General features: G+C 38.2%; 4 protein-coding genes across 12 annotated transcripts in view; 2 read left to right on the top strand and 2 right to left on the bottom strand.

Annotated features, from left to right (window-relative positions):
• Nucleotides 1-840: 840 nt before the first annotated feature.
• On the bottom strand, nt 841-2,784 carry RpL21 (ribosomal protein L21). Of its 3 annotated transcripts, none has more exons than XM_022817448.2 (4): nt 2,670-2,784; nt 2,098-2,243; nt 1,356-1,530; nt 841-1,064 (listed from the first exon to the last, which is right to left on the bottom strand). In XM_022817448.2, the coding sequence occupies exons 2-4, from the start codon at nt 2,224-2,226 to the stop codon at nt 889-891; spliced, it is 480 nt and encodes a 159-aa protein (XP_022673183.1). In that variant the 5' UTR covers nt 2,227-2,243; nt 2,670-2,784; the 3' UTR covers nt 841-888. The 3 variants fall into 3 exon arrangements, with proteins under 3 accessions (XP_022673183.1, XP_022673182.1, XP_086834107.1); XM_022817447.2 differs by lacking the exon at nt 2,670-2,784 and adding an exon at nt 2,481-2,505; XM_086977981.1 differs by lacking the exon at nt 2,670-2,784 and adding an exon at nt 2,371-2,484.
• Nucleotides 2,785-8,116: 5,332 nt separating this feature from the next.
• AsnRS-m (asparagine--tRNA ligase, mitochondrial) lies at nt 8,117-20,601 on the bottom strand. Of its 3 annotated transcripts, none has more exons than XM_086977973.1 (6): nt 20,472-20,601; nt 10,752-10,993; nt 10,316-10,454; nt 9,484-10,012; nt 8,699-9,008; nt 8,117-8,351 (listed from the first exon to the last, which is right to left on the bottom strand). In XM_086977973.1, exons 1-6 carry the CDS (start codon nt 20,583-20,585, stop codon nt 8,207-8,209), a joined length of 1,479 nt encoding a protein of 492 aa, XP_086834099.1. In that variant the 5' UTR covers nt 20,586-20,601; the 3' UTR covers nt 8,117-8,206. The 3 variants fall into 3 exon arrangements, with proteins under 3 accessions (XP_086834099.1, XP_086834100.1, XP_022666915.1); XM_086977974.1 differs by having other exon boundaries at nt 8,699-8,984; nt 20,472-20,600; XM_022811180.2 differs by lacking the exon at nt 20,472-20,601 and adding an exon at nt 11,627-11,976.
• Nsun2 (tRNA (cytosine(34)-C(5))-methyltransferase Nsun2) lies at nt 12,093-17,345 on the top strand. The gene is made up of 10 exons (XM_022811166.2): nt 12,093-12,354; nt 12,592-12,721; nt 13,042-13,628; nt 13,846-14,043; nt 14,353-14,477; nt 14,608-14,753; nt 14,901-15,093; nt 15,558-15,720; nt 15,932-16,267; nt 16,843-17,345. Exons 1-10 carry the CDS (start codon nt 12,232-12,234, stop codon nt 17,011-17,013), a joined length of 2,172 nt encoding a protein of 723 aa, XP_022666901.1. The 5' UTR covers nt 12,093-12,231; the 3' UTR covers nt 17,014-17,345.
• TBC1D23 (TBC1 domain family member 23) overlaps nt 20,469-27,618 on the top strand; it is a 49,646-nt gene continuing 42,496 nt past the window's right edge. For 2 of the 5 annotated variants that reach the window (XM_022803160.2, XM_086977968.1), the window contains exon 1: nt 20,469-20,609. In XM_022803160.2, the coding sequence (XP_022658895.1) occupies nt 20,584-20,609 (26 nt within the window). In that variant the 5' untranslated portion in view covers nt 20,469-20,583. Of the gene's footprint in view, nt 20,610-20,747; nt 22,036-27,618 lie in introns of those variants that run through there. The other 3 variants (XM_022803167.2, XM_086977967.1, XM_086977970.1) reach the window with 3 other exon arrangements.

The following is a 27,618-nucleotide window of genomic DNA, read 5'->3' as shown; positions in this document are numbered from 1 at the left end:
TTAAGGGTCCACTTGCATTAACACAGGACTCTTACCTAACCTCCTATCCACAGCTGGATTTTAAGTTCTGGTTCTGTGGCTCAAACTAAAGCCGACGGATAATATCGAGTCTAAAGAAACTTGTTGAAGCTCCATGTACAACAAAAATAGTGCTTGAGAGCTTAAGCAGGCTATGGGTTGTAATAAACAAAACCAAAAAAAAGAGGTCTCACATTCTCAGTTTAAGGGACTCATGCATTTTCAAGATTTTCTGTCAATAAATCTACAGAATCAGACAGCGCATATATTCAAGCGGGAAGTCTAGTTTCTGAACGGAATAATATTTCAATGAGCTTAACGTCACACTTACACGAATTATAAACGCGAATAAAAATAAGTTTAGGTTAATGCACATGGAAGGACTGTCGTAGAAACTGCTGTCAAAGTGCTTTAATTGAATAACGATTTCCACGATGTTTGAAAAAAAAATTCAAACAGTTTCGCTCAAAGCCACGAGTATACTTATTTACCTCTATCGCAGTGAGGTTAAAATGCTATCTGAACGTACTGGGAAAGCATCCTTTTGACTGGACTAGAGGTCTGCCAAAATGTGATTACCAATCATGTGGCGACGCACAGCTCATATTTTCATCAACTAAGTAGAATACCACTTGAGGCATCTACTCACTGTTCATATATTCCGCTAGGGTTTGAATGGCTAGATTAAGGTTCTAAAAAGGCAGAACCGCATCTTGCAAGTCGAATATCTAGATAAGCTGCACTGACACCAACAATAGAGACTTCTCTTCCCGGGTCAAATTTGGGCACAACTATACTAAAATCGCATTTAATAAAAAGACGTTTATGTACGAGGAACTCTCATGGCTCCAATTAAGTCGTATGGTTTATTTAAGCCATGAACTCGTACGGGATAGGAGTAACAAGCTGAATCTCGTGCTTCGCCCGCACAACGTGCTGCTTCCGAGGCTGCCCAACTTCTCGCTTGATAATGACCTTCTTGCCAGCCTTTTTGGACTCCTGCCGAAGGATGTCGTTCTTCTTTACACGTTCAAGAAAATCTTTGCCTGACGTATCCAAAAAAACAGCGAACGAGAACGAATACGTTAGAGGTATAGGAACTATAAGAAAAGTTTTTGCATTTCTTCCATTTCAGTAAACTGCAGAGCCAGCTCTGTGCGGGTGTAAATCTACAAAAGAACACTCTTCTTTCACACATTATTGAAGAAGCGAACGATCGTAATTAAAGTATAACGCAGAATGATTTCTGTTTCTAATAAGCCAAATAAAGTGACTTATCATTCATCGAACGCTTGAAAACATTAAAACAATTAAGTTTAAATTGTTTGCAAACTCACGACAGTTCGACGGTTTAACGTGTTCAATTCGCACGTAAATTCTCTTGGGTATGATACGTGCCCGAACTCTCTTATTGACGATAACGCCAAGCGCCCGATGGGAAACGTTGAATACGCGACCAGTTCGGCCGTGGTAAGACTTGTGCGGCATTCCACCTTGGAAGGCTCCATTGCCCTACAGATTACAAATAGTTGACTTCTGCTACTACTTCACAACCGTATTGATTGCTATGCTGATATCGACTATAATGTGTTACTCTGTTGATTCTATGCTACACTGAGTGTCTTGTATCTCGATGCCCATAGTATACCTATTTGGGTTTTAAGCGAATTTATTTTCCTCCCGTCAAATGCCAAAACTGTAGAAACTTTAAACAATATAGGTGAGTTGAATATATATAATAGGAATTAATCTGAAGCATGTCAACGTGTCTTTGAAAAAACGGTTTGCTAACAGATAGCAAACCATTACTTCATTGAGAAGTTAGATATATGAGTAGTAACAGGGGCTGAAGGGTAATGCTTTAAAAATGTCTGCTAATTACATAATGTTGTAACATTCAAGTGATCACATATGGGGTGAAAATTTAACATGATGGTGGGATGAAAATCTGTCTGTTACTTAACATCTACAAGGACGTTTTAGTCGTTCTCTACAGTGAAACGAAATGATTTGTGAAATACACTTAACTAGTGTCTTCTGCGAATTTCTCACTGTACTCCCTTATATATTTAATCATACCTTAATATCAACAAAATCGCCGCGTTTGTACACTCGCAGGTAAGTGGAGAGGTGTTCAACTCCGCGTTTCCTGAAGTCTTTAGCGAACATATACCGCGTTCCGCGGCGGTATCCCTTGGTGTTCACCATCTTGAAACCTTACGGCTCTGTAATCGACAATATACACATAACAGCTGTATATATAAACACCAAGCGCAGGAAGCAGCACAAAACAAACTGCAGGGTACCAAAAGCTTGTTTGCCACAATCTTTGGCCACTAAATTAGATAGTACCTCGTTGAATCAACACGTCTTTTTGTACTTCACATTTGATAATCCAGAAATATGAACGTCAATAATGAGATACTATTCTCCAGATAGAAAGCCGGCGCAGGCGATTCAACCTCTACCGAGCATGGGTAACGTGGTACATAGGATCGAACAGTCGAGAAATGTGCTACGCTGTGGAATACAGACATTAAAAATACTCTAGTTAGAGTTTCAAGAACCACTTTTACTGTACACGAAAACTTCGTTTAAATCTCTACAGTTTTGGTGAAATTCTGTGACACTAGTCACAAATAAAACCGTACCAGTGTCGTGGTCTTACAGGAAAAGGAAGAGGATAAGGCAAACTGATGAGTTAGTGGTTTTGGTTTCGATGCGGCTGTTGCGAACAGGAAATACGAAAATATTCCGCATATATATTATATGATATACTTATTTCACACAGTTTTGTCAAACCTTATATTGGATTTCACTTATAAATTTTACATTTGGTGCAGTACGGTCGAGTTCTACTCAAATACAAGAGTTGCATTCAACTTCACACTAAACTTCATAGTACAATAATAGGGGGAAACTGCATATAATTAAATATGCCATTCTGCTTTTTTGTGTGACACCTAGAATCACAGTCACATAATTAATCAGCGTCAGTAGTTCGTTGCTCTCGTCTTGAATTAAAGAGCACTTTTATGGCAACCTTTTTCTCTTTTGATCACTATTTATGTAAAGATACAAATTAATATTTTTCATAAGTTTATGCTCTTTTTTTTTGAAATTCCATTACATAGCCCCCCCCCCTTATTTTTATTTAAATTTTTACTCTTATTTTATTTAATTTTATGAATTAATATGAATTTAACTGCTGGCGAAATAAAATATTAAAATACCTTTAAAAGGTTATTGAGGTTTGTCTACTGGCTTTTGAATGTCCCGCGCGCAGAGCCTTATTTTCTAACCGTTTGGGGGAGCTTCAAGCGCAAGTATTTATCCATCAACGAAGTGAGCACAGAGCCCTTTTAACGCCTAGTTGTTGTGGTGGTAGCACGTGCGCAAAATGTACATACATAAGATCTAGTTTTCTCAAGTAAAGGACCGAAATTGGCGGTGGTGATATTATTTAGCTGCTGATTATGAATTCGTTCAGCTTTGTGATTGGTTTGTGTCATCATTGCTAGATTATATTTTTCATTATCAAGCAAACTGGTCTACTGAAACGTTTTTATAAGATAAGCGTGTATATATACATATCTACGCAAACACGTGTTAATGATGCTTCATATTACAATGTTTTGCTAAACACGCTTACTTTTCCATTTCGCCATAAATTTTGTCAGGTATGATGATTTTCCAAAAAGGTTTCGCAATTAAGTTTAATGAACTTTTATGATTCAAAACTTGGCTGTCTGAGCATACTGCTTCTTGGTTTTATCAAAGTTGATCTCTCGGAATCTTACTTGCACAGGATTTTGTTGTTTTACAGGATATTGCTCGTTCCTTGGCGTCTCCTACAAGTAAGTTCAGTGCAAATGATTTGATTTCTTGTTTAGTAGAAAGCATTAGCTCGACAATTATCCCTGAGGATAAGCTTTTTTTCACTCCTTGAAATGATGAGTAATTTTTTGTTGACCCCACTGTGAGAGCAAACTGATTTAATGAGCCTGATTTAATTGAGGACAGACTAATTTTAATGCAGACAAAGTTTTTCTTGTAACTTATCATTTTAAATTTCTTCCAGGTAAGAAGCGTGCGTAAATTGTCTAAAACTAAAGACAGGTAAGTTCGTAACTTTTTCGAGAGGTCTTCTAGAGTTCTTTTAAAAAAAGTGTGATGACGGATTTGATTGCTCGACGTCGTCGACGGTGGGTGAATACGGAATAACTTCAGTCTGATAATTGGTTTCTAACGTGCAAGCACTGCATTTAATTGTACCATTAAATGTGTTCTCTTGATTTCTTTAGGTGTGTGGAAACAATCAAAATGCGACGTGTAAATTTGACCAACAATGACATTGGATCTGTTAATGAAACCCACAATTTCAGGGTAAGTGTTTTCACACGTACACATGTTAATTGTACTGTAAAGTTACGTTAAATAAAAAGAAATCTATTTCGAGCCGGTCGCCTGCAGGCGTGGATATTCCAAATTATGCGCCAGTTTTTGATATAACACTGAGATGATGACACCTACGAGTAATCTGACGCCATAGAGGGATGCAGTTATTGCTTCTCTAGGTAAATCACAGGATGCCACTGGTCATAGTTACACTGACAAGGTTTATCCTTTTGTTGCCCTAGACCTAATCAAAAATTGTGTAACGTTAACGTGTTACCTTTCCAATGTTACAGGTAGTATTCTTTCTTGGCGTGACGTAACTGAAGTTGGTCTATCGTTATTTGATGATTTAAATCTCAATTGTTTGTAGAAGGTAAGATAATCATTTTGGTACATAGTTTGTCAATACAAAGGTACCCGAGGTTTTTTTGCATTCGTAAGTCATTCTTGTGAAGCTCGATCTTCAGTTCAATTCTTGCCGGTCCTTTCATTTCAAAGGATGAAAAATAAATCTTTAAAGCTGGAATTACCGGCCGACAGTCTGCTGACGATTTAAAGATCAGACACCTGACCCAGAAAAGAAAAGTAACATTGTAATCTGCTTGAGCGGTTAATAACTGAATAAATGTGTTGATTACAGGCCACCGTATGCAAAGAGGTTAAGGTTTCCCTTGTAGAATTTCGACGCGCTTTAACATTCGTGAGTAACCCTTTCAAAGTAGTCATTGTGTAGTTCAATGCTTGACGATCTGTCCATTTCAAAGGATGAAAAATAAATCTTTAAAGCTGGAATTACCGGCCGACAATCTGCTGACGATTTAAAGATCAGACACCTGACCCAGAAAACAAAATTAATATTTTTCATCTGTTTGAGCGGTTAATAACGGGATAAGTGGTGTTGATTACAGGCTGCCGTATGCCGAGAGGTTAAAGTTCCCCCTGTAGGATTTCGAGGCTCTTTACAGTCGTGAGTAGCTCTTTCACAGTATCGTTTTTGTAGTTAACTGCTTGACGCTTTGTTCATTTCAAACAATGAAAAATAAATTTTAAAGCTGGAATTACCGGCCGACTATCTGCTGACGATGCATAGATCAGATACCTGACTTCCGCTACAGTATAAACTATGGTTTTCCAGTCCCACAAGTGGGAAAATTGATAGTAATGTATGTTGCAGGTGACCGTATTTAAATTATCCGCAAGTACAAGTCACATGGGGGTGGTGCAGGAGGTTGATCGAAGTTAGGGGGCGCTAGAACCTATATTGGTATTAAATTGGCAGGTTCGTATCTCTGCTTCATAACTTTCGTTATTAATAATCCGGATGAAAATTCGCTGACGATTTCATTGATCAAACAGTTGATTAATGTTCAACAAGTATGTTTTAAACGATATCACACAATTCAAAATAGACGAAGTTATGTCAAATTACCTCCGAGGTTGTATTATCGATCGGGGGTGCCAAAAACTTCGTATATAAAAGTACATCTTTCAACGCCGGGATCTGCTTTTTTGCAGCGGGACTTGGTCTGTTAAGTTTGTTACAAGTGTGTTGGGGCAACGAAGAATTTGATATTTCGATAATAATTTGAGGGGATAATTTGACGTATGCTCATGTTATAAAAGGCATGACGTTTTAACTCGTACAGTTTTTCTATGCTGCAGGTTCGGACCGGTAATGTCTCACCTAAGAAAACGCTGCTCGGTTGATTCAGGTGAATCAAATTATTCAAACTAGGCGTTATTAGTACATCAAATTAGTTTCACATGGACGGCCTTTAGCTATCTGCGATTGTGTTATCGGAAAAGAAAGTTTGGTGGCAGAGGATCGTGGAGGATATCGGATAATGAAATGGAAACATGTGTGATTTGCTTTTTGTCACATTTAACGGCAATCGACTTAATGCCTAATGGCCGTACCCGACGTAAGGCCCGACAACTCGTCTCAAGGCATTTAGTGGCAATCAAAGCAGGTGACACCGAGTCTATCTTGTGTGCGCTATAAATAGCTCTAAACAGCCTGTTCAGTTTTTGGGGTATTACAGAGTAAGGTTACAGCAATGAATGTAGTTTTTTGTCAAAAAATAAAATTCGATCCTCTGCAATGCAGTATTATTTTTTTGCAATGAACACAAACGCTCTCTCGCTGATTCAGGGGCGATTTGTTCCAAACACCATCACGCTTGATTCGTTTGTTTAATGCTATAAGCAACCAGGCTAGTAAGTGTATCCAAAGAACATGATACATTAACATGGTCTAATAATTCTAGTAGCGATGTTTCTTTTAAAAATAATCGTGTAGAAAACATTTGTAGATTTTGACGTTCGACGTTCTCTATTCACAAAAGTGATTGCTATATATTTTCATATTATATATATTGTTATATATATATATAACGATTCAGATATTGGAATGCAAAATACCACAAATGCACATTCATCGAAGCGCTCATGAATAATAATAATCATAATAAGTAATCCTTTATTTGCAGCACTTATTTTTCGTGAATTTTGTAACTGTACATACAGCCGACCCAAAGTTAATTTGTAATTTATACAAATAAAACAATTTATCGACAGACTTCTCGTCGTAATCCTATTTCGGGATCAAATGTAAAAGAAATGCGTAGGTTCTTATCAGTCCCCATATCAGTCCCCAAGAGAGTTTTTCCAAGGGCGTTTCCGAGGTTTTTTCGCGCCCTGAAGAAATCTCACATCGGGTTCACGTGATCCTTTCAGAATTATTCAGTAATACGCAACTTCAAAACAAAGGAAAACAAATAGTGAAATTCAAACAATGTATAGAGTATGTAGTTGTTAAATTATATATATATATATATATATATATGTACTGTATTTTCTAGGTTTACAATGTTACAAACAAGGATGTTTGATGAATCACAGCAATTTACTTTTTAAAGACCTAATATGCGTTAGAGGTAAGTCTATTACACAATACTGTCCCAGCACCCTGATAGCTTCCTACTGATGAACTCAACTCAGGAGAGACCCGTTTTTACCCGAGTTTCCGCGTTTTCAGTTACATTTTGCATACGTGAAATGCCAGTTTTGGCCCACACAGTTTTAAGACTCTGCTTCGGTTAAGTCTTCTGGATTGCAACAATGCATTTTGATACTTCGGGGCTCGATATTAGGTAATCACTCTCTTAGTGCTTGAAAAGTTTGTACCATTTCATGTTTTGTGCTTTTGCTTAAAACCTGTTTGCACAACGCGCTCACTAATCTTCGATGATCGAAAACTTCACTATTGAGTTATAATTGTTTTTAATATAAAGATGTTTTTCCCTTTGAACCCATAATCCACTGGAGTAACTTAAAAATATCTGGAAAACTTAACTTACTGGAAACTTGATTATAAAGTCTATAAAAGTTTCCAGTCAGTTAAGTTTTCCAGATATTTTCTGGAAATTGGAGCATTTCTCAGCCAAATTTCATATGCTAGCGACGTATACATCAGAAGTTTTTAAATTTTAAAAAATGCTGGACTCGCTTCTAACAATCTAATAACTGAATTCCTGATTTTTGAGTTGATAGTAATCTCGCCAACCAATAAGGAAAAAATATTCTTTAAAAAAATAGTCCGTGTAAAATCTTCCACGTCTACAATCCCCACAGGGTTTCAAAAATGATATGATGTATTGCCGAATCGGTAGTAAATTTAAAAAAAACGAGTCGCAAGTAATCAAGGGAAAGCAGGTAATAAAATTGTTTATTAGGTTTACAATACATATGAAAAAATCCGTAGTATATTCCTACAACCAGGCATAATCTGCTAAGCCTGACAGTGTCTTTGCCACCGCGGAAACGGAACAGCGTCTTTAATGTTGTGAGTGTTAGTGAAGTACTGTAGAAGTCTGTCAACGCCGAGACCAAACCCACCGTGTGGAATGGTGCCAAATTCGCGAAGTTGCACGTACCTAAAATTAAGCTCATGTATTTAGTTTAAACGACGTAAACTTTAACATAAACAACCATGCCACACAAATCGATGATGAGGCATGAATGATGCTGTGAATGCTAATTAACAGTCATATGCTTTTTCGCAGTTACATGGATACTGAAACTTTAACTATTAGTAATAGCTCAGGCTGAGGATAGATTTAAATAGGTTTTAAAAACAAAATATGATTTAAAGATGTCCATTAATTGCAGGCACCATCAATTTTTTTTAAATCAACAATTGTGACTTAATTGGTTATTGGTAAAAGTCTCGCACCAACTAATGCTTTTTTGGCATTACTAAAAATCAAAATTACTCTCGTACCATTCAAGACCTTTAAGGCCGGCTTTTTCGATAACTTCGAGCAGCTTCGTACGATCAGTTTCCCTCATCGATCCGCCAACAGCTTCGCCGCCTATAGGAAGCAGCAGATCAAAACACTCTGCGACCGGACCATACGTTCCATCTCGTTCGAGCATATAAAACGGCTTTATGATGCTGGGGAAATGTGTTACCACAATTGGCCTTTCTGCATAAATATCGAGTAGCGCATTCTCGTGTTCCACTTTGAAGTCGTCGCCCCATTTCAACGGATGCTGGAATTTCTTATCTAAAACACTCAATATAAGAAGTACTGCCATATGAAAATTGTTTGCAATCTCATACCTATTTTATATAAATATAGCCTTGACACAATTATTTATACTTTTATTAAAATTATTATTTACTTCGTAATTATTATTATTTACAATGTATAGTGTTTTGCATATTGTGTAACCTGTTTGAATGAAAAATATTGCTTAAATTCGCTTTCTGTATTAAGGCATTCACTCGGAAGTGTTTTAGCAGGAACGTCTGTAGTAAAAAGACGTAACACGCGTTTCTAACTGACGTTCCTGCTGAAGCACTTTTTTTGTACTGTACTTTTTGTAAGCCTGAAGCGGTGCTTAAAGGCATTAAATTAATTAATTATATCAATTATACAGATAGCTTTAAAGAAGCGACTTTAATTAGGGCCTTTATAATAATACAGCCCTCAAGATATCTGTATTTAATTGAAACGCGTTTCTCAAACTGGTCAGCCGGCATGACAAGTCTTATCTAATTACCTTTGAGTTCCTCAAGGGCGTCGTCGTAGGTCATCCTAATAAATCTGTTCTTTAGAACAGCGTCAACAGTGTCTCTCCATTCCTCGCCGACTGTCTTGAACTCCCCCATTTGACAAACCTCTTGCCACGCTCGATTTATTAAACCTTCTATTAAATCTATAAGGCCGTCGACGCTCTCTATGACCAGCTCCGCTTCGAGCATCGCAAACTCACAGAGGTGTTTCCTTGAAGATGCGTTTTCAGCTCGGAATGCTGTCTGTATAGTATAGACGCGTGATATTGAGTGCATGAGCGCCTCGAGATGCAACTGTGATGAAACGGTTAAATGACACTGAGATGGGAAATATGTGGGCTGCATACGAAGTCCACGGTTTTCATTTTCGGTGTTGTCTGGTATAGACTGTGGGGTAACCTGTGACGCCGGCACCTGTTTTAGATCATCGACGTGGTGTACGAGAAATGTTTCTCCCGCTCCTTCACAATCATTTGTTGTAAGAATGGGGGTTTGTACCTGGCAGAACTCCAGATCCTTTACGATGCGTCCATTCAAAAAATTCGAAAAATGCGAATCAATTTTATGATATAAGTTCTCGGTTCTCTGATTTTCTTTTGATAAGAAATTAAGATATTAAAGCGTTTTTAAGTTACCACTGTCGCTTAAAAACCTATTACAATACACATTATATGTTACGGCTTTTGTCATTTTCCGAATTTTTTTTCAAATTATGTTGGTATAGATACACACTGCGTTAAGCTATGCAAATAGGCAGATGAAATACAACACGAAATTTGAACTGTTATGAAAGAACGGTAAACTTGGTAAGTAACTTACTTGGAAATATGAGTGCATTGCGTGTATAAGTTTGTTCCGTACTCGATGAACTGCGGCATACTTTTCTAGTCGAGGTCGTAGATGCTGTAGACCTCGCTCGAAGTCAACATTATACTTATTTCGAGGTCGAAATGGATAGCTGCGATAGTTCAAGCAAATGGGTGACAGCTTATCAGCATTCGGAGCCACAAATCGCTCTTAGGTGAGGTTTGTCATAAAACTGCACCTTGCTTACCAAAAGTAAATCTCACCGCTGATCTAAACACGATATATAATTTCGGAATGAACTCATTTGCCTAAACTATTTATTTACACTGAATAATATATAACACTCAGCAAACAAAAACATCGCGTAACAGCATATGTAGAATGTTAGAGTGGCTTATTCCTCCACTAAACAGTTTAGCGCATACGATAATAAAACAAATCTACTTACTCCGATAAATCGCATTTTCCCAGAACACTGAACTGTTTGGTCACCAGCTCGAGCTTCTGGTTCTTGCCAGGACTTGGAACCAAATCACCATTGATTCGTAATGAGCAGCCGACGCTTAGTGGAATCCCTTGTGGATCCAGTTTATCTGCCGGAATTACGGCTTGAAGACGATGTGATGAGAGTCCATCAGAAAGATCAACGAAGAAAATATTTTTGTGTTTCCGCACAGACTGAACCCAGCACTGAAATTTCATATGGCGTAAAAAAAAGTTTGCACAAAATAAATCAAATTATATAGTTCACGTTAAGCAAGTGACAAAAAAAAATTAACTTTTTGTGTACCACAAAGTTGTGTTTTGTTGATTGTTGTCGCTGAATAGTTTGAACGCACGTTTCTTTCAAAATAGCTCTGAATATTTTCCAGTTGCTATTAAAGCAAAATCTATAAAGAGTTTTACTATTCACATTCAACACATATTAGGTTTTGCTACTGTAGAATACTTGTTTATGCAAAGTTATTGTAAAGCTTCACTGTTACTTTTTGTTGACGACACAATACACTTCTAGGGAAGATCCAATATTATATACTGGTAGTTCTTTCCACGCGGCATCTGCGCCGTTCTGTTAGCGCTTCGTCTTGGGGTATCGATACACAAATCAGAGGCTTTGTGATATACTTTGTACTATAATTTGATTTCATAAAGCTATGGCATGCAAGTATATAAGCTGACATCTGATTAAATCTAGCTTTGCGACTATTTAAAAAACTATCGCTTTCGGTATCAGACTCATCCATAAATCTCGTAAATGATTATTGCATCCTCGCTGTGTTTTACATAACTGTTCTTATCAGGTCTTAACCTCAGCTGACTTACAAGGAGGGTCACATCGGTTTGCGGGCTGTTTAGGCGATGTATAGGTGTGTTCAGACAACTGGTCAACCCACGTTTGAGCACAGTTAACATCTCAACAATGATGCCTTAAAGCGTTTTTGAAGCACTAGGTAAAGAATGTACGCATGTCTTCAGTACAACTCCTTCCAGTAGGTTACGCGAAAATTTACCCATGTAAGCGGAGAACAATTTGTAGAATAGGTATAGAAGGAGCTTGAAAGCAGTGTATTTTCTACATTAATTCTCCGTCGCGTTTGTACTGTTAACATAACGGAGCGCTTGTACCTTAAAGCTGGATATGTCTTCTAAGCAGGGCAAATTAAGTTGCGCATATAACTGGAAATCGCATGCTGTATAAAGAGCAATTGCCGGTCCGCAAAACCCAATCCTTCGGAAACCGTCTACAGACATAGCAAAAGTCGTTCCATTATTTTGGGCTCACGTGGTGCTCGACTTGCTGGTTCTGGCGCGCTGTCTGGAGTGAAATCTTGTTGAAATTTTTACATAGGTATCGTTTGCACTTATTAGAAATACTGTTGTTTGTACATTTGTAGCAGTTGGTGAGTTCCAAGTGTGATCCGATCACAATGGTTCATAAGCGTAAGAGAAAGCCACAGCACAAGGATGGACGCGATAACTGTGACAACAAACGCCATACGCCGTACGAGGATCTGATTCGGGAGAACGGAAGCTTTGAGAAATACTACAAGGTAGATTGTCTGAAGTTTGTAAAAACTACTTATTATAGATGTAGCATAGTGAAACATGTCCAGTTGAAGTCTTTTCTATAAAAACACTGTTAATCAATGTTGTTATACAAGTGGGCATCCCATATGTTTGTGGGTTCATGGGTATATTTTTAAAAATAAATTGCTAACCTATGAAAACGAAAAGAAAGCCTGCCGTGTATAAATAATCAAGATAATTATTTTATTTTAAATTCACAGGCTCAAAAGCTGGTCGCTTCTGATGAGGAATGGGGTAGAATGGTAGAGTGCCTCAAATCGGATCTACCGTCTTCTTTTCGCATTACTGCGGGACTCCCAGAGACAAAATTTTTGCTCAAGATCGTCAAAGGTTAGTAACTATCTGATCTCTTATTGGACTAAGCGGTTTAAATAATTGAAATTACAAATACAGTTATGATGGACACATTGTGTTCTGTCCACGTATACTTCATACACAGGTGAAAAAAGATTCTGGACGCAAATATTTGAAATGAATACTATATAGTACTTGTTGTTTATGGCCATTACAGCTTCGTATATAAAACGAGTTCCTGATTAAGCGAACGACACTTAATTCAAGAATAAGCCATAATGAATATTTACATTGTATTATAATGTAAGTGACAGGTTTGAATCAAAAACTAATGTAGAAGGCACTATTTTTTTTAGGGAAATATTTCACAGAACTCTTAAGAGGCGCGGAGGCCACAACACCTCAGCAGATATCTTGGTACCCTGGGGGTTTGGCTTGGCAGCTTGACATGTCGCGAGTTAAGATACGCAAATTCGACGAATACAAACGTCTGCATCGTTTTCTAATCAGCGAATGCGATAATGGAAATATCTCCCGACAGGAGACTGTGTCCATGATACCACCGGTCGTGCTGGACATCGTGCCCGGCCAGATGGTGCTCGACTTGTGCGCTGCGCCCGGCAGTAAGACATCACAGATAATAGAAATGTTGCACCAGGGTGAGACGAAAGTTCCAAATGGCCTTATTGTTGCAAATGACGTTGATAATAAGCGGTGCTACATGCTCATGCATCAGGCAAAGCGACTTCGCTCTTCGTGCCTTCTGGTAGTGAACCACGACGCCTCTCAGCTGCCTAACCTACACATGGCTAATGGCCAGATGCTGAAATACGACCGTGTACTTTGCGACGTACCATGCACTGGGGATGGTACTCTACGGAAGAATGCTGACTTGTGGAAGAAATGGAATACGGCCAATGGAAACAGCATTAATGGACTGCAGGTCTATATTTCAATCAAATACTCCAGGATACTTATATTTTATCGAAACGTTATCCACAGTAATTGCAAACTCACCAAAATTTCTTTTTAAGATTTTAAGACAAAAGCCATTTGCAGTGCTATGCGTACCGGTATTTTAGTAGGTTCTATATATCATATATAAAGAACCTACTAATATAACGGTATTATTTGATATGACTTTTGTTTTGTACCATTAGGTGCGGATAGCCCGCCGGGGTCTTGAACTTCTAACTGTTGGGGGTCTTATGGTATATTCAACGTGCTCTCTAAACCCAGTGGAAAATGAAGCTGTAGTAGCACATTTGTTAAAAGAATGCGAAGGAGCCATTAAGATCGAAGATGTTCGGCATCGTCTACCAGGACTTGTAGCTTCTCCTGGCCTCGAAACATGGAAAGTACGTAAACGAATGCAATCTGACGGCCCCAGCAGTTTAGTGGGACTTCGATGTTCTCTAATTGTGCAGTACATAAGTTTGAACACTGGAAAGGTACTTCTATATCTAATTATAGGCCAGGCATCTCGACATATAAAACAAGCGTAAAAAATAAGGAGGATAAAAAGAAATAATGCAAAAATCAAATGTGATTTCATTCAGCCAGCGCCTACACGGCTCAGTCAAAAAAATAATTTTTTTTGACTGAGCCGTTTTCGCATAGCTTGCTTAAAGAGTAAATTATTTTTACATGTTTTCGCTGCCTTCCAGGTCGCATCAAAAGATGTTCAGCTTTTCGACAGTTACGAGAAAGTTCCCGAAAATATGAAAACTCAGATAACAGCAAGGATGTTCCCGCCTGCTCCAGAAGATGTCAAGAACTATAACCTCGACAGGTACAGAGTAAACGCATTTTGTAAAGATAAAAAAAGCAATATGATCATTTAATGTCCTTTTGTAGAGGTTGCTTTTAATAATGTATTGTGATAAAATGATTAGGCCTTAATGCTATATGAAATTCGACAGGTGTCTCCGTATTCTCCCTCACCAGCAAGATACCGGTGGCTTTTTTGTGACTGTTTTCCATAAAGTGAAGCCTTTGCCATGGGAAAGTAAAAAGGAACACGGCAAAGAAGTGGAAAAGGTGTCTGAGACTGGTGGTCAACCGACAGGTGCGATCAAAATTTTCTCCGATTTTCTGTTATGTGACGTTCGTGCACTTGCACATGAGGGCACATTGCTTTGTCATAAAAGACAATTACACGGTTTGTTAAGGCAATACGAATAATAATATTAAATTTAAATAATGTGTCTTATAGATGGCGACGCGGATGAATCTGGTGACATGCCCAATAAGCCGCATCCTGAAAGGGTAAATCGCAAACTGAAGAAGCCTCGAGGCTACAAAGAAGATCCGTACATTTTCATTGATCCTCTCGATGAAGCCATCTGCAACACCCGAAAATTCTACCAACTCACTGAAGATTTTCCAGCTGACCAACTTCTGTGCCGGTAAGAATTATTTCAAGCTGTTACTTTATTTGCATGTTTTATTAATTTTATTATAAAAAAAAAAGTCAACCAAATAAAACTCGAACAAACGATTAGGCGCGAATTTCCACCAATTCTCCACCAGTAGTTAAAGCAACTAGACCTAATCGAGTCAACATGGTCAGCAATTTACATCTTTTGAACAGCTTTTGAATTAGGGGAAGATCTCTCAATACCAGACTAATACAGACAGCGATATGGAACTGGCCATATGAGTTTTTCAACATTTAGGGTTACTCGGCTTATCTCATAAAACCATTGGAAATTTTTCCGAAGGATTTATGTCTGACCGTAATGTCTAGAAATGCCCATTTACGTATGCAAGGTAATTCATATGTGATGTATTGCAGTAATAATTAATCTTCAGCATTGCTGGATAGTTAGTATCTTTATCGAATTTGAAAAATTTTGTTTCGATGTAACAGATCTACAGAGGGTCAGCGACGCAATATCTATTTAGTGTCGCCGCTAGTCAAGGAAGTCCTTCAACACAATGAGAGTCGACTGAAAGTTATCAACACAGGTGTACGAGTCTTCTCCAGAGCTGAAGGACGAGAGGAGCTTGGTTGTGACTTCAGAATTGCGCAGGTTCGTTTAATGTTTCATAGAATGTGAATCAAGGCTATCACGTGCAATTGTGCTGTATTGATGAAAATACGTATTACCTCACTTGAAACAGCAGTGTGTGGCGTGTGTACGGTCTTCAGAAATAACGTTCACTAATTCTATGGTGATTCAAAAAAAGTACGTCTTCGTTTCTGTAACTCAACTATATTCAGTTCTCATTGTTGTTCAATAGGAGGGGTTAAGTACTATGTTGCCATACATTGGTGAGGCACGTAGGCTGCGGCTATCAATTGAGGATACAGCGGTGATGCTGCAGCACGAATTTCCGCTTGAGGAACAGTACTCATCTAAACTACGAGAGGCCTTCAAAGACATGGAAAAAGGCTGTGTAATCCTTTCGTATATATCGTGCCGGGGAGAGGAAGAAGAATTTGATGTGAGCTTCTCCGGCCGGTTAGGGAAGGCTACGCTCCGGTGCTACATCGCTAAACAGGAAAGACCACATTATCTACGCTTATGTGGTCTCGATGACAGCTCTGAATGCGACAGTGTCCTTGAACGTGATAAAGTGAGTTGAATTATGCATTGTACTACTTTTCTTCGTATGTTTTATCTCTTCCCATTATAGATGTCTGTTTTTTACAAATCTTTACGCGTATATTTTCTTTTAATCCATTTGTCTTTCGTAAGGTCATTTTTGACAGAAGTTGATTGATAAACCATTCTCAGCCATTTCCTTGCAACTTACTCTGCAGTTTATTGCACAACGGTTTGTTTTAGGAATATATATATATATATATATATATATAAGAGACTTAAGATTATGAAATCGTTTCTTCCAGTGTGGACAATTTGCTGCAAGTTTATCAGTGAAATTAGTGTTCATGTTAATAGCATCTGGCTCGTATTATTAACGATTTTTGAGTCTATTGGTGTTATCTAGGCCGCAAGACCTAAAATACAAGGAAAATGCCCCCTTCGTTCAGTAAAAGGATTTTAATCATTTAACACGTTCTACAATATCCCGATGTTCCCGCAAAACACACAAATAGACCTACCGACTAGAACATCTTCCTAAACGGGATCACCAATTAAGTGTGCTATCTATTGTAACTTGAGTGATATGATATTGACATTTTACAGAAAACGGTTGTGGCAATCACGGAGACGAACAACAATTCGCAAGAGGGAAGTAACAACAGCTCTGGGGTTACGAATTGCGATAAAGAAAAGATGGCCGATAAAGAGGTTTCAACCGAAGTGCCTGAAAAAAAACCGAAGATAGAGATTCGGGAGGAGGATGTCAAAGCTTGACAAATGCTCGTTAATCTGACTATCTATTCATTCTTTATAAATTGTGCACAAACAATGGAAGCTCGGTTACGGGCCAGCATATAAATTGGGCTTCGTATCATAGGTAAGGCTGAATTTACTTAGGTTGAATAAAGTCACGTCGCTTAGACGAGGTAAAAGGTGTTAATTTTGGTCCCTATCTTGATAGGGGCTACGTTCTGTTGACGATGAACGACGTTGGTTTATATGAAAATCTTGCGTATCCAAATACTGGATATATGTGTACAGTACTTTAGTTTATATTGAAATGTGTATTTTGGAATAAATAAGCCACTGTTTATTTAATGATAAAAGTATATGGGCCCTTATTAAAACCTTATATTTTTAACGCTACACACAATTCAGCACTACCGTGCTAAGCTGTTTAAAACTTGGGACTCCAATAAAAGCTAAATTACACCCTGCTTTGTCAAATACCCTATTTTGGACTTAATGGTGCTTTTGCGTCGGCTTCCCGTATTGCCAAATACGTATGGTCTTTTGTAATATGTTATTGTATATTGTATATATATATACATATGTCCCATAAAGATATATATCTTTACGACATATGTACATATGTCGTAAAGCTAAACAACTTTTGTATTTAATTTTTTGTTGAATTTAACAATTTGTAAACCATTTACCTATAAGTACGTTTCTTCTTCTTCGATCGAGACACGTTTACACACAGAAAAAATCGGTAAAGTAGTAGGTATATGTTAGCACTTTAACCACTCAATCAACCTGTAGCGAAAATGACACAGTGAAGTAGGTCACTTGGTACCGATTTACGAGATGATGAGAACATAATAAGGGCGTGTCTGCATCGTAGCGGAACAACCAACACCTACTAGAGAAAGATTCATTAAAGCACGTGATTGACTTGTGAAGTGACAATATCGGTAGTTTTTACCTTCATTAGACGGGAACATTCAGAGCGAAACAATACTGTTGAGATCTTAAGCGTGCGTTATGTAAATTTTCACAGATTAATCAAAATATAATGTATATAATACATCACTTACATGCATATCTTTCATACGGAGATAGCTCTATTAATATCGGCGGCAACTTTAAAGGGGTACAATTGAGATACGCTGTTTTCTAAGAGATAGTTACGAATAATCAATTATTCTCATTGTCTAAATTTGATAGGCACGGTATATGCGATTTTTCTTGACTGAGGATTTTCGAAACGTTGGCCGCATTTACAGTGACACTTATACGACACAACTACAAGACTAGTGGTAGTGACGTATGATCCGATCGTCTTCAAAACGTGCAAATCGAAAGATCCTTGGCCGGCTGATGTCTCAAAATGCGTTGGAACACAGCAGTTAGACAGTTGTCTATTGGGAGATTGTTTCCTACAACCCCGTTATGCAACCTGAGTATGTACATAGTGGAATTATTAATTGGTTGACGGTCGCAGCATTAAAAATCAGTCGTGGCAAAATCTGGTATCTGAGTAAAAGGGTCATCTACTTGCCGAATGTTTGCAAGATAACTTGCACCAAAGAAAAAATATATCGCGTTTTCTCAGTTTCATGAATTATCAACGAAGAGGAAGTGTTTTCTTCAATTGGTCGCTCTTAGATTACTGGCTGAAACCAAACTGTTTTTAGCAAACTCATTCTAGTGCTAGACCGGCACGCGAAATGAATACAGTGTTTGTATTTTTGAGCCTAATTTTACAATTTACGTATAATTGGATTTAGAAAGTAAAGCAGTAAAGTATATCTGTACAATTTCAATCGAAGTAGTGGTTACATAATTGTGAGTGATATCTCTTCAAAACGAAACAGGATATGTTTTACAAGTAGTTCGATCGAAGTTATGACATGTGGAGCAGCAGTCCAGTCGGGAAAGTGATACGTTTATCGAGCCCCAAGATTAACTTCCAGTTTGCAAACATGCTATATGATTGATGTAATAATTTGCTTCATTTATACAAATGCATGGTTGATATATATTTTGCAATGCCTGATTTAAATTGCTAAAGTATGAAACCAGCCTAAGCATAATGGTAGTGTCAATCGAACTACTGGCACTAGTCGCCCATATTTTGGGGAGATGTGCAAGGTTATTTTTTAATCTAAAGGTCGTTTACTCTCAGCTATTCTTTCTGTGCCCACAAGTCCTTGAAATCATTTTTTTGGTATAGTACTAAACACTTGTTCTTGCTAGAGGTCCAGCCAAAACGGGTTTTGCTAAACTTCAACTCCGACGTTTCTTCAACAGACCTATGAAACTTCATAATAGTTAAACAGGTGGCATTTTTTACCCTTTATATCATAATTCTGGTATTCATCAAGGTTCACTGAAAGTTTTTTTGCTAATTAGTCATCATTTACTGTCACCCCATTTGATATTATATTATTTCTTTTTATTTAGCTTGTACGGTGTTGCAATTCCTTCATTCAACTGTTTCGGTATCTGGTGCTACTAACATGCGCCGCCTGCTTGTATTGCAGTTCCGCTATGGTTGCAGCTAAAAGACGCATACGCATTTAAAGCAAAAGCTTTAAATGTGTATGCGTCAATATACTCAACACACCTTGTCAAGTTGCATATTCATCTATTGAGCCGTTTTCCGACATTTCGATCCCGCTATTTCGCGTAACTTTTTTGCGATTCGAAATTCGCGCGCCATCCCTTGTTATCTAAAACGCGATGGATACTACCAAGCAATAGTGACGTGAACAGCTGTTCCGTTATCTTTGTTCTGTAGTTTTTGCATTGGCCGGCGACAGATACAAACAGTAGGCAGAAATCATCAGCTTGTTATTCGATTCAGTATGGGTCGTTTCTGCAAAGTTCACCCATAGAGGCTACGTTCTGCTAGATTAAACTGCTGTATTCGTTCTGCCAACTGCATGCCCGCAGTCGTAGCTGTTGCCAACCTAGATTGTCTAATTTTCCCTTTAGACCAACGTACCGACCGCTTTTTACTCATGTGTGTCTGTATATTTGTATCTGGCTGACTGCCTATGTACATCACAGCGGTTCTGCCTTCCACACTCGATCTGTGTTAACGACAGCAGGAGCAGTAGGCAGCGGCCGCTATTCTCATGGAAGAAAGATTGCCAGACTCTGTCCGTGTGCTCCTTTGGTAGTGAAACGGGCTGGAAGGCTGCTGCTGATAGTTCAGTGTGCTCGTGCAGCTGCTCATTGTGAAAGTGACATATTGGAGTGACCGGTGATAATATTAGTAGTCGTAGTTATAGGAGCCATATAATAACTGCCAGTGTGTGGTACGTAAGCGCGTTCAATTACTAATATAGAGACATTTACATGCAACTGCACCCATTATAGTAGTATTGTGGGGGTTATAACGGGCAGCGATTAATTGGTGAAGTGGGTGTCCACCGTGAACTTGTTAAGTTTTGTTCGTGCTCTTTGGTAAATAAAACTAGCAAAAAGAAAAGAGAAAATACCGGACAAAAACTGCGGCATTGTGACGCTTTTAGTCCCGGACGTCCTATCTGTTGAAAACTAGAACATTTGGGTGATGGTGCTGTTGTAAAGCGTACTGGCAAAAGGTCGGTCATGGATGAACTCGACGACACCGCCTGGTAAGTTTTGTTTGACCGCTATAATCAAAGACGGCACGTTCACGCCACTTGCAGGATCCTGCTGGTCGTCCGTCAGCGACAAATGTTGGCAAGCGAAGGCAGTCTCCCTCGCAAGTGACGTGGACCCAACACAACCCAACAGAATAAGACATAACTCTTACAAGAAGAAACAGACGGCAAACAAATCGCAATGGATATGTGTGTACATAATAACAGTAATAGTAACACTACTAGTAGAAGACTGCAATAGAATATATGTAAATAAACAATGGAGCACACGAGTTGACGTCAGTCGGATGACAGTTTTTTGTGTCGTCAAATGCGGATGAGAAAAATACATAACTGAGTGCTTCCGGCGTCCTCCCTTCTTCGGACTTGTGATAGGTCAAGCGGGAATTGCTAGCGACGGCGAAAGTATTCCACGGAATAAAAAACGTGCAATACAAAGCACGTTGACTGACATATCACTTCGGCTGGCAAGCAACTAAACACATTTAACTCTAAACGTGTTGGAATTCTGAGCACGCTCAGCTATTCGAAGGTGGTATTCAAAAAGGGTTCTATATTTCCAGGCACGACGGCATCTTAGATCGGAATGGGATTACGGGCAGAGTATTTATGCCGGCATATGCCTGCTTAGTAGGTTACTTAGTATTTTTGAAATAACACGGTGTATTCAAGCGGCGTACGCTGCGTATATGTACGACATCCATGATGAAGTTCGCATGAGAAGAATGATTCGAACAGTTTTGCTGCGCCCCTGCATAATAGGCAACCGAAGAGAGGATTTTATTAATACATATAGATACATATATACGGAAGTACAACGCACTTGCTCATCAACGCTTATTTCTGCGGGAACTCAGTTACGAATGGTAAGACCATGTGCGTTGGTGTGTACATTATTGAAATGTATATTGCGTCAGCCGTAGTTGCTCAAATAAATCCAACATAGTACCGAAAAAAAGCACCGAAAAAAGAATTGGTAGTGGAAACCTATAATCGCTGCAAGCATTCTGCTCAGTTCCTTGCCCGGGTGTTCCGAAGTGTTCCGGGTACCTACGGACAAGTGATGCTGTTGCATTTTTATACAAATAATATGGTACCGCAACTACAAGCAGGACAAAACAAGAATGGCGTTGATAAGAGCATTCAGTGCGCGATCTCTCTTCAGTTTCTTCTGTTGTTGTTGCTACTGCTGTTTTTGTTGTCGTCATCGTCGTTTTCTTGAAAACACTAGCGTTCACCTCAGTTGAGGTTTTCGCGTCGTTGTTTTGTGTTAAAAAACTGATAGTAACAGCAATTGTGAAACAGCCATCGAGAGGACTGCTTGCTCGTAAGAGGACGTTATATCGTGGCCTGTTTTTTCGACGCTTATGTACGATTCGGCTTGTGATAGCACAGTGAGAGAAGGAGAGCGATTTCGGTAGAATCGTAATTATTAATGGCATACGTTGTTCAACAGGTTGCGATTGGCAGCTTATATGAGTTTTAATTGGTCAGAACTTAGCTTCGTTGGTTACATCTAGCTTACTCTAGGTGGCTTGTGAATGACTTAAAAGACACAAAGATTATTGCTAGAAGTCAATGCTCTCGTGTCCTCTCTGCATTTCGAGACTATAGCTAATATTGCAGTGGATTACACGAGTAGTAATAGTTTAGAGACGTTTAAAAGCGAGAGCATTAGATTACTTCCTCCAAATAACCAAAAAACATCAGTGGTGTGTGTTACGTAGAGGTTTAATTAGTGCAACGGAGTCAACCATCTTGTGTTTGAAAGGGTAAAGCTCTTCCTACGTCTGAGTACCAGTATGTTGAAACTTTTGAGACAGTTTTATTTCAGAACTTTGCGCAGTAGAACGCTGTGCACGTTAACCATTTTTTATACAACTATAATTGTAGGGTCCTGGTTAGAGCCTGTTTCTTAACGATTTCCATTACCTTATTTATGACCATAAAAATGTAACCAAAAATATTATTATTATTCGGCACGACAGATGATGGACAAGCATTAAACAAGGTTGCACAGGTTAGGCCGAATGCACTTGGCCGTTTATTTGTGCGCAACATAAATTAATCATGTTATTAAACCAATTTATCGCTGACTAGATACACGTATCTAGTCAGCGATAAATTGGTTACGACGTGATCAAAGTCAATATTATTAATATTATTACATAATGTGACTATTTATTATTTTTCGTGAAAAAACGCACAATCAAGAACAACTTAATCAAATAATGTTATGATTTTCCTTTTATTTTCTATATTGAGCCAATTACAAACTTTTATTCGAAACGTTTGAAAGCCGACAACTTTCTGAATGTATCGACCGAGGCACCCAGACATTAATCTTAAGTAGGGCAGAGATAGTCGGTCCTTTGAGTCGGTAACTTATCGTGCACTTTGATTCATTGTTGCACTTGATCAGCCTCGTGGTTGAATAGGAAACAAATGTTGTTCTCACGACTGAGTTTAGATTGGTTGTATTTGCAAATACTAACATTTATTCTGTTATATTGGCTTTTATATTTATTATAATTGACTACTATACGAATAATTAAATCCGCACAATAGATTATAGACTAAACGTTAGATTAATTTTCTAAGACCTGCTTGAATGGTGTCTTCCAAGACCGAGACAACTTTACTATAATTATTATGCGGTGCCTGGACGAGTCGATTCTCAATGAACAGAATAAAGCTAACTTTAGAAGCTAATAAAACAGCTGCTAGCTAACTGTAGCTTGACTCTTTTTTTGGGTAGTAAGCTTTAATCGGTTTATATAGTGATCATCAATATTAGTCCAATAAATATGCTGATCTGTATGTGGAATACAATTCGCTACGTCGTTGAATTTTATGATGATGAAATCAGATCATTGCAAATCGCAGACGCAGTAATACTACCGGTACACCTGTACGTGTTGAACAAGTAGTTCCCAAAGTAAGTTCATTCATCTGTGTCTGCTATTTTTTGTTTGCGTCGCATGCTTTCGTGGGACCAGCTAGTGTCTGTATTAACTGCTTGCAGTGTCTGTTGCTTTCGCAGGCGAAAAATAGAACCGTAAAAGGAAGTATCGCCAATAACCTTCGTTGGAAAAAAAGAATTCTTATTGTCAGTGTTTGAGGTCTTTGGACTGCTCTGTCTGTTTATCGGGTGTTCACAATCGACATGCCAAATAATTTCCTTATAATAATTAAAATTCTTCAACAGTAAATAATTGAATTTTAGGCGGATCAACTAACGCAGCTGGATCCTCGATTACTCAAAAAGCGCTCCTCATAAAAACGACCTATAACATTATCAGCACTTTGATTCAACAGAAGTATAATTTGAGTTTTGTTTTTTTCTATTTGTTATCTATCTAGCTATTGCTATGTTTGTTATTTATCTAACTGAGTGCAAAACGACACTGGACGATGAATCGGAGTGTAAATTCAACACGTTCACGTCTGCCTCTGTGACTTACTTGACTTAAGCGTGTGAATCAAGTTGCACGTACCTTGCTATTTACAATACAACTTGTTAAAGCTAATGAAACTTGTAAAAACATTTATCAAAATACGTTTCCAGTCGTTGTCAAGTTCATTTTATTGTACTTTAATTAAAAGAGCATCAGTTGTTTTGTGGGGCACACTAGGTATTTGTAGTAATTGTTGAATACAGCTAAAACGCACCGAGTATTATAAAGGCACCTCTATAACGGATATGAGAAAGACCTCAACGTTGTACCCAAATTAGTTTCATTTCGCGATCTTCATTTCTGAGTGTCTGAATGAGTATCTGCGAAGCAACTTCACCTCCCAGCAGACCGATATGATCTAGTAATGGTGTCATTATTTTCAATAATTATTGGGATCAGTTTTTTTTTTATCTACATGAAAGACGTTAAAAAACGCTTGTTTGGGGCTATGCGGGAACACACTTTTAGTATGTATCCTGCATAATTATGTTAATTAACCCAGTAGCCAAATTATTTAATTTGGCTACTGGGTTATGGACTGCCTACCCACACTTAAATTTAAATAATTTGAGTTTAATACCATGTCACTCTATGTGGCGATCACTTAACTCACTTGGCATGGATTCAAATGTTGTTTTATTAGTCCTCGCCTGCAACAGTATTTTATGACTAGTTAACAAGTTACTTGATTATTTGTAATTGGGAATTGCGACAGTTACAGTCGTCATTGTTTCATCATGATTAGTACATAACATTACTATACACTTAATCAAGTACTAACCATAAAAAAGTTAGTAATTATCGTATGATGCAAACGAAGTGGGTTTACTTGTTAAACATGTCTTCTAATCGTTTCGGTTGCATCGAAGACACTTTTTTCTGTTTATACAAAAAAGTCTTAAAGGGTTGTTTCGTGCCGTGTTACCTGTTACATTATAGGGTATATATCGTGTGGCTGTAAATAATTCATACAAACTGTTTTCTGAGTTTGCTACCGTATGCATCATAAAAGCCCAGAGTGAGTGCGATCTAAACTCGTTGACGCTATGTAGCATTTCATTTTAATTATGGTGTTTAATGTGCTACCTCAATTTGGCACCATGCTTTTTCGATCACCGTTAGAATTCGGACGTTTACTTATTCATCTTGCATCAGCAGAAAAGAGAATACTTGGATCAGGAGTTGATAAGGGTGTGGTATTTTTAAATAACTCAACGTCGCTAGTTAAGAACGATGAACATTACTGCTAATTAGGTTTTTATATATCGTAAGAGGGGGTATAACATTTACGTGCATGATCTTGTTCCATATGTATTTTACCGAATAAACCTCAATTCGATCGAATTCTCGATAATGTACAGCTACGACAATCAGAGCGGAAAGCGCGGTAAAAGCGCTTTATTTACATCTGTTACGTGATAGTTTGTTAAATATGTATTAGCTCACAGTAAGATGAGTAACTCAGAGTTTCGCATACGGTAGCAGGAAACATTTACCACATGGTGTGATTAACACTAATGTGCTCAGATTTACTTTTCAAAATTGATAACGGGATTGGCTAATGATTACTGTGATAATGGGTACTCACACGTCCAGAGTAAGAAGAACCTAACTCTATTCCCTATTGGGATCTTTAGATTTCTTCAGTGTCCAACATTTTGTTTGGAGACACAGCGAAGGTGTGTTCGGGAAGGGCAAACATGTCCTCCGTTTATAAATATCTCAGGCCAACCATGCCGAATGGAAATCGACCGAGGCAGGAAAACCAATACGACTAATTCTGCGATTTTTCCCAAGTTGAACCACTCTTTTTTCTTCTCTGGCATATTAAATGTGTGTGCGCATCTGTTTAGTTTGTATTGTCGTGTCATTATCATTTGACCAGAAAATGGATTCAGTATCGTGATTTAGTGACCTAGTGTATGAGTAAATCCTGAAACATTTTGAGAAAATTAATAGTTTACAATGACAGCTCAGCTAGAAGAAGTTCGTTGTTGCTTCTGATTAACTGAAATCGATGTAACAACGTCTGAATACCGCCAAAACTACTATGAATGCGATCAATTGCTTCCATCGGAAATTAGGCAAGTATTGCTAGTTCCTAGTTACATTCCAGGGATAAACAGGGGTTAAATTTTGGCGGGTGTGAGTCTTACTCAATCGCAGCAAAATATCCAGAAGTGTTTAGATTGCGTTCCTCCTTTTAATCTAATGTGCTTAGGACTGGGTTATATTTAATCCTACGAAAAGCTATGCAAAGTTCTCAAAGATAGTCTTTTCTAACGGGGAATTGATCTCCAATGCAATGTTTGTTTTTTTTTCAAGCCAAGTTTGTTCCAACCCGTGTACAATGCTGGAGTGGCCTTTTAAATTTTTTGCCTCTACCTTAATACAGGAACATTTATTTGGATGCGTATTTCATTATCACATGAACAAACATATTACCGCTTGAAAAATTACGGTACATATTACCTGCACTGACAGCAACCATAAAAAAAAACTGCCTACATCAGCGTAGGCCAGAAAAACGTTAATGGCATATTACAATGAAATAAATCAGTGTGGCTTCCAATTAAGTTCAAGACGCTTACGAGCTTGCACCAGTACTGTACAAATTTGAGCTCTATATGTTATACATGGCGTCCATTATGTATGATTTCAAAATTAAATCTGTTGTAATTTCAAAATCTGTTGATTTATGTTTGAGCCGCCCGCTGCACTTGAATGGTTGATAAAGTCCACCCTGTATGATAGCTGCAACAGTTAAGAAAAACTGAAGCTTTTCACTGGGATCCCATATATTCGTTGTGGCCGCCAAGCAAATTTTTCTTGCTTTCGTTATCAGTATTATAGCTAGTTGTAAGTGTACGCCTGTTAGCAGTTTGACTCCTTTGTTTAATGTAATAAAAAGGCTTAAAGAAACGGTATTTAAGCTAAAAGTAACTATATTTCATTGTGCAATTGTTATCTCGGCGTGGATCAGTACAACTACGTGGATTCAAACGTTTACAAGACTTTGCGATTTACTCAAAAGCTGTTTTGGAGAAATGATCCGAATCGACTAGTCGAGCCGCTCCGTTTGAGCTTTATTGTGTGTTTCTGTGCCGAAACAATTCCTGATTATCAACATTGTTGTACATTGACGGCTCCATTTATGGTAGCTGGTAGCAATAACCGTTTGTTTTCTAACCATTCCTACTCATTACGCTTGAAAGTTCAGTCCGATCTAATCGAACGTCTTCATCAGCGTGTTTAACGTGCATTTGACGCACTGCAAATGTATCGATATAGCTATAGGTTTCTGTTTTTAGCCGATCGCAACAAACCCTTAGCTTGCTTTAGTTACCCGTTTGGTTTTCTAGGAGCGTATGTTTTATGCTTCAATTTTAAAATTTGACCTGTCTTGAATCCATTATCAATGACGGCAATAAAGGTGGGGTCGACTGATCACTGGGTTCAGGTTGACCAAGGATCGATCACTTAGTGACGCCTTAGATAAGTGATCGACTGAAATTCATGCTCATGTTTTTACTATCTACTTT

This window comes from Varroa destructor, unplaced genomic scaffold (assembly GCF_002443255.2).
Source record: "Varroa destructor unplaced genomic scaffold, Vdes_3.0 BEIS01000001.1, whole genome shotgun sequence".
In the NCBI taxonomy this organism is placed as follows: Eukaryota; Metazoa; Arthropoda; class Arachnida; order Mesostigmata; family Varroidae; genus Varroa; species Varroa destructor.
The sequence above is the reverse complement of the archived record's forward strand: the minus strand, read 5'-3'. Positions and strand labels throughout refer to the sequence as shown.